The 3,976-nt window shown below is 57.4% G+C and overlaps 1 protein-coding gene across 1 annotated transcript; it reads right to left on the minus strand.

The window, feature by feature from the left end:
* Positions 1 to 877: 877 nt before the first annotated feature.
* Positions 878 to 3,230, minus strand: LOC141041105 (uncharacterized). The gene is made up of 4 exons (XM_073507219.1): positions 2,934 to 3,230; positions 1,966 to 2,184; positions 1,679 to 1,869; positions 878 to 1,628 (listed from the first exon to the last, which is right to left on the minus strand). The coding sequence occupies exons 1-4, from the start codon at positions 3,228 to 3,230 to the stop codon at positions 878 to 880; spliced, it is 1,458 nt and encodes a 485-aa protein (XP_073363320.1).
* Positions 3,231 to 3,976: the final 746 nt, after the last annotated feature.

The raw sequence follows: 3,976 nt of genomic DNA on the forward strand, positions 1-3,976 counted from the left end.
GTCGCAGTTGATCTGCAGGCGAGCCATTGATCCTTTTGCCGACCACAGAGCGGAACTCTCAATGAAAGCACCATTGTCGGTGTCAAAACCGGAAGATCTCGGGTAGGGGGCCCCAAGCAACGTGTCTTAGGATCGATGGTAACATGGACACGGGATTTTACCCAGCTTCGGGCTCTCTCGAAGAGATAATACCCTACATGCTGCTTTTGATTGTATTCGATGCGTATGATTACAGAGTTGATCTACCTCGAGATCATATGTTGTGGTCTAAACCCTAGAGGTATGATGAGTAATTTCATGATGACCTATCGACTAGCTTGGCCTCAATTTATATAATGTACCAGAGGCCTAGGATAACAACAGTCCTAGTCGAATACGCCGGTGGAGAGGAGTCCTTGTCTTGATCACCAAGTCTTGTGGAATCTTCCTCGTGTACACATCGGCTGTCCGAACTGGCCCATGAGCAAACGGCCATGGGGGTCCTCGGCCCAACCACCTGATCGGGAGATGACATGGGGAGCACCCCCTAGTCTAGGACACCGTCAGTGAGCCTGCAGAGGACGCCGCACCAGACAACATGCTGTAGCAATGTGTTAAGCGTGTCGATGATGATTGCGAAGAGCATTGGGGACACCGGATCGCCTTGCCGTAGTCCTTGCTCATGATGGTTGGGGGGGCCCGGGTTGCCATTGAGAAGGACACACGTAGACGCGGTCGAGAGCAGCATGCAAATCCAGGCACACCACCGGTACCCGAAGCCAAGGTGCGTTAGCGTCTCTAGGAGGAATGGCCAAGACACGGTGTCGAACGCCTGGGCGATGTCGAGTTTGAGGAGGACTCATGGTGCCTTGAGGTTCTGCAGAAGCCTGGCGGTTTGCTAAACAAACATGAAATTATCGTGAACGCCACACCCGGCAATGAACGTGCTCTGATTAGTAGAGACGATGGCAGGCATCCTCGGGGCAAGACAGAGCGAGAGAACTTTGGCGAACAGCTTTGCAATGAGGTGGATCAAACTTATGGGGTGGCAGTCCGATAAGGTTGAAGCATCAGCCTTCTTGGGGAGGAGCGTAATGAGCGCTTGGTTGAGCTTCTGAAAACCACAACCATTCATTGAGTAGATCTTGTCGAAGGCCGCGCATATGTCGCCCTTGATGGTGCTCCAGCATGCACGTAGGAATTCCGCAGTGAACCCGTCCGGACCGGGTGCTTTCCCAAGAGGTAGCATCTTCACAGCTCGCCAGATCACGTCCTCGGTGAAGGGGCAATCAAGCTCAGCAAGATCGAAGTGGCGAGGATCTATTTCATTCAAACACAGGCTGAACTCGCGTGTCTCAGCACGACCAATAATGTTGGAGAAGTGTGCAAAGGCAGCGCGCGCCATGGCATCGTCCTCTGAGACGATCGAGTCTCCCACACGTAGGATGGCAATGTGGTACTTCCTGCTACGATGGGCCGCGTGAATTTTGAAGAAGGCGACATTGGTGCCTCCTTCCTTGAGCCAACAGAAACAGACGCGCTCGCGAGGAATGGAACGTTTGAGCGAGGCGAGCCCCAGGTAGGTACGCTTAAGCTCGCGCCGGAGCCATGCCTCGGAGGGAGACAAGGGGCGGTGTCCTGCGCCGTATCTAGACGCAGTATGATCTTGTGCGCAACAATGAGTTGAGTGGAGATGTGCCCCAGGGTGCGCGTGCTCCATCCTTGGAGAGGATGGCGAGTGGCCTTGAGCCTGAAGTAGAGTGTGCGGAAGGGGTCAGGATCGGCAGCGACAGAATTCCATGCCTCGACAACAAGCTGCTGGAAGCCATCCAACTTTGTCCAGAACCTCTCGAAGTGGAAACGCTGCTTGACAGGGGTGGGAGGAGAGCACTCCATGAATAGAGGGCAGTGGTCTTAGACAGTGGAAGCCAGGCACCAAAGCGAGCAGTGGGGAAAGAGGGCGTCCCAGGAGGTAGTGCATAAAACTTGGTCGTTCTTGACCAGAGTAGGGTTCATCTTCTCGTTGGACCAAGTGTAGCGCCGACCGTGGAGGTAGATGTCTCGAAGCGCCAGGTCAGAGATAAGGCGGTGGAAGCGTTTCATCATGCGATGGTTGATCCGATCGTTGTTCTTGTCGGCCACCAAGGAGATCATGTTGAAATCGCCTCCCAGAACCCAGGGACCGGCGATTGTGGAGTGGAAGTCCTGTAGTTCGGCAAGGAATGCCAGCTTGTCAGCATCAGATTGCGGGTCATACACACCCGTGATCAACCAGGGTGGGCCACTAGAAACATCCATCACCATAGCAGAGACGTGATATAGACCAATAGTTCGGTTAGCGAGGGAGACGTGATCAGCGTGCCAGGCGAGGAGGATGCCATCGCGCGTCCCATCAGCCGGAAGCCAGTAGAAGTCTCAGAACTCGGCACCAATGGTTTGAGCAACCAGGTCGGAAGAAACAAGGTAAAGTTTAGTTTCTTGAAGACACACAATGGACGGTGCAGCGGTGGTAATCACGCTATGGACAGCAGTACGCTTGGCCCGGCTATTGAGGCCGCCTACATTCCAGAAAATGAACTTATGATTGTGCGAGATGGGAAAGGGTGGGCGGCGCGGGTACACGACATGGCCGGATCAAATCTCAATAAGGCGAGGCACTGACGGCATGAGGCCCGCAAGCATCTCGGGTGGGACTCGCCAACCATAGAAGTCTGCAAAAGCTTGCATCACGTCGGCCGCAAGTGGCTCTTCGAAAAGCTTGGTGTACCGTTCCAAGATTGCACTAGAGGCAGGCTCATCCTCCTTGAGCAAACCGAGTCTGATGAGAAGGACGCGTTTGGGTTTGTTCTCCAAATCGAGCCCACGGTCCACGGCAGCAATACGTCCACTCCGTCGGGGAGTGAAGTTGGGAGGGACTACAGCACGCTTGCGCCTGGCAGGGGGGTGGGGAGAACCGGGTCCAAATTGGTGCAGATAGATGCCATGAAGCTGTTAGCACCGTTGGCGCTGGGGGTGGGAGCCAGAGGGCCGCACATGGCCTGCATGGCCTCGGGGCGTGGCGCTTCTTCCACCGCGGGGTTGCATGAGCCAATGGGCGGGGCATGCACGGTCCGGGTGGGTGGGGGACAGGGGCCAGGAGCGGTGATCGTCACAGGATCAGGAACATGCACCAAGGCCGATTCCTCCTCGGAAGGCGCGGCCGTTCCAGGATTACGTACGGGGGCCGGATCCTCCTCGGGTGGCGTGACCATCACGGGATCAGAGACAGGCCCCACCAGGCACAACTGCAAGCCCAGCACTGGCGCATTGGGATCACCATCCCCGACCGGGTTGGTAGGATCGGGCACTCTGACCGGGGAAGGCGCCTCGGGAGTGATTCAGGCAGGTGGGGGAGCAAAAGCGCGGTAGCAACAGAAGAATTCAAGGTGGGGTTGTGCGCGCTGCCCGCCTCGTGGAGGCCAGGGGAGTTGTCGTTAGGCGGAGTTTGAACAGGGGGTGACCCGGTCAAGAACAGCAGAGGGCCATGAGGACGCTGGTCATGCTAGGCTTGCGGGCCCATCCCGTCCAGGCGTATCCGGGCGTGGACAGGGGCCCGCAGATGCACATCACCCATAGCGGGGTAGGGGCCCAGGATGCCCTGCCAAGAGCGTGCCGGCGGTGGCGCGGTACCACGGAGGCGGTGCGTGCCGCCGGAGTGCCCGACACCACCAGATCCGCGGCGGTGCGTGTTGCCAGACGATGAGTTCCCGGAAGATTGCGGGAAGTCGTGGTGGCATGGCCAGGCCGGAGGGAGAGGCGGAAAGCCTCCGCCGTGCGCACCGCTCGAGCCAGGAGGCGGAGGCGGCGGTGCCGAGGGGAAACGGTAGTCAGAAGAGTGCTTGACATGGATTGACACCGGGAAACGCAATATCTCGACGGCAAACCAGAAGATGTGGTCTGGGTCGGCACCCTCGTTGACGTCCGGCTCGGCGAGGAGGAGCTCGGAAGTACGGGGAAT

The sequence above is a fragment of the Aegilops tauschii genome, chromosome 2 (assembly GCF_002575655.3).
Source record: "Aegilops tauschii subsp. strangulata cultivar AL8/78 chromosome 2, Aet v6.0, whole genome shotgun sequence".
Lineage (NCBI taxonomy): Eukaryota > Viridiplantae > Streptophyta > Magnoliopsida > Poales > Poaceae > Aegilops > Aegilops tauschii.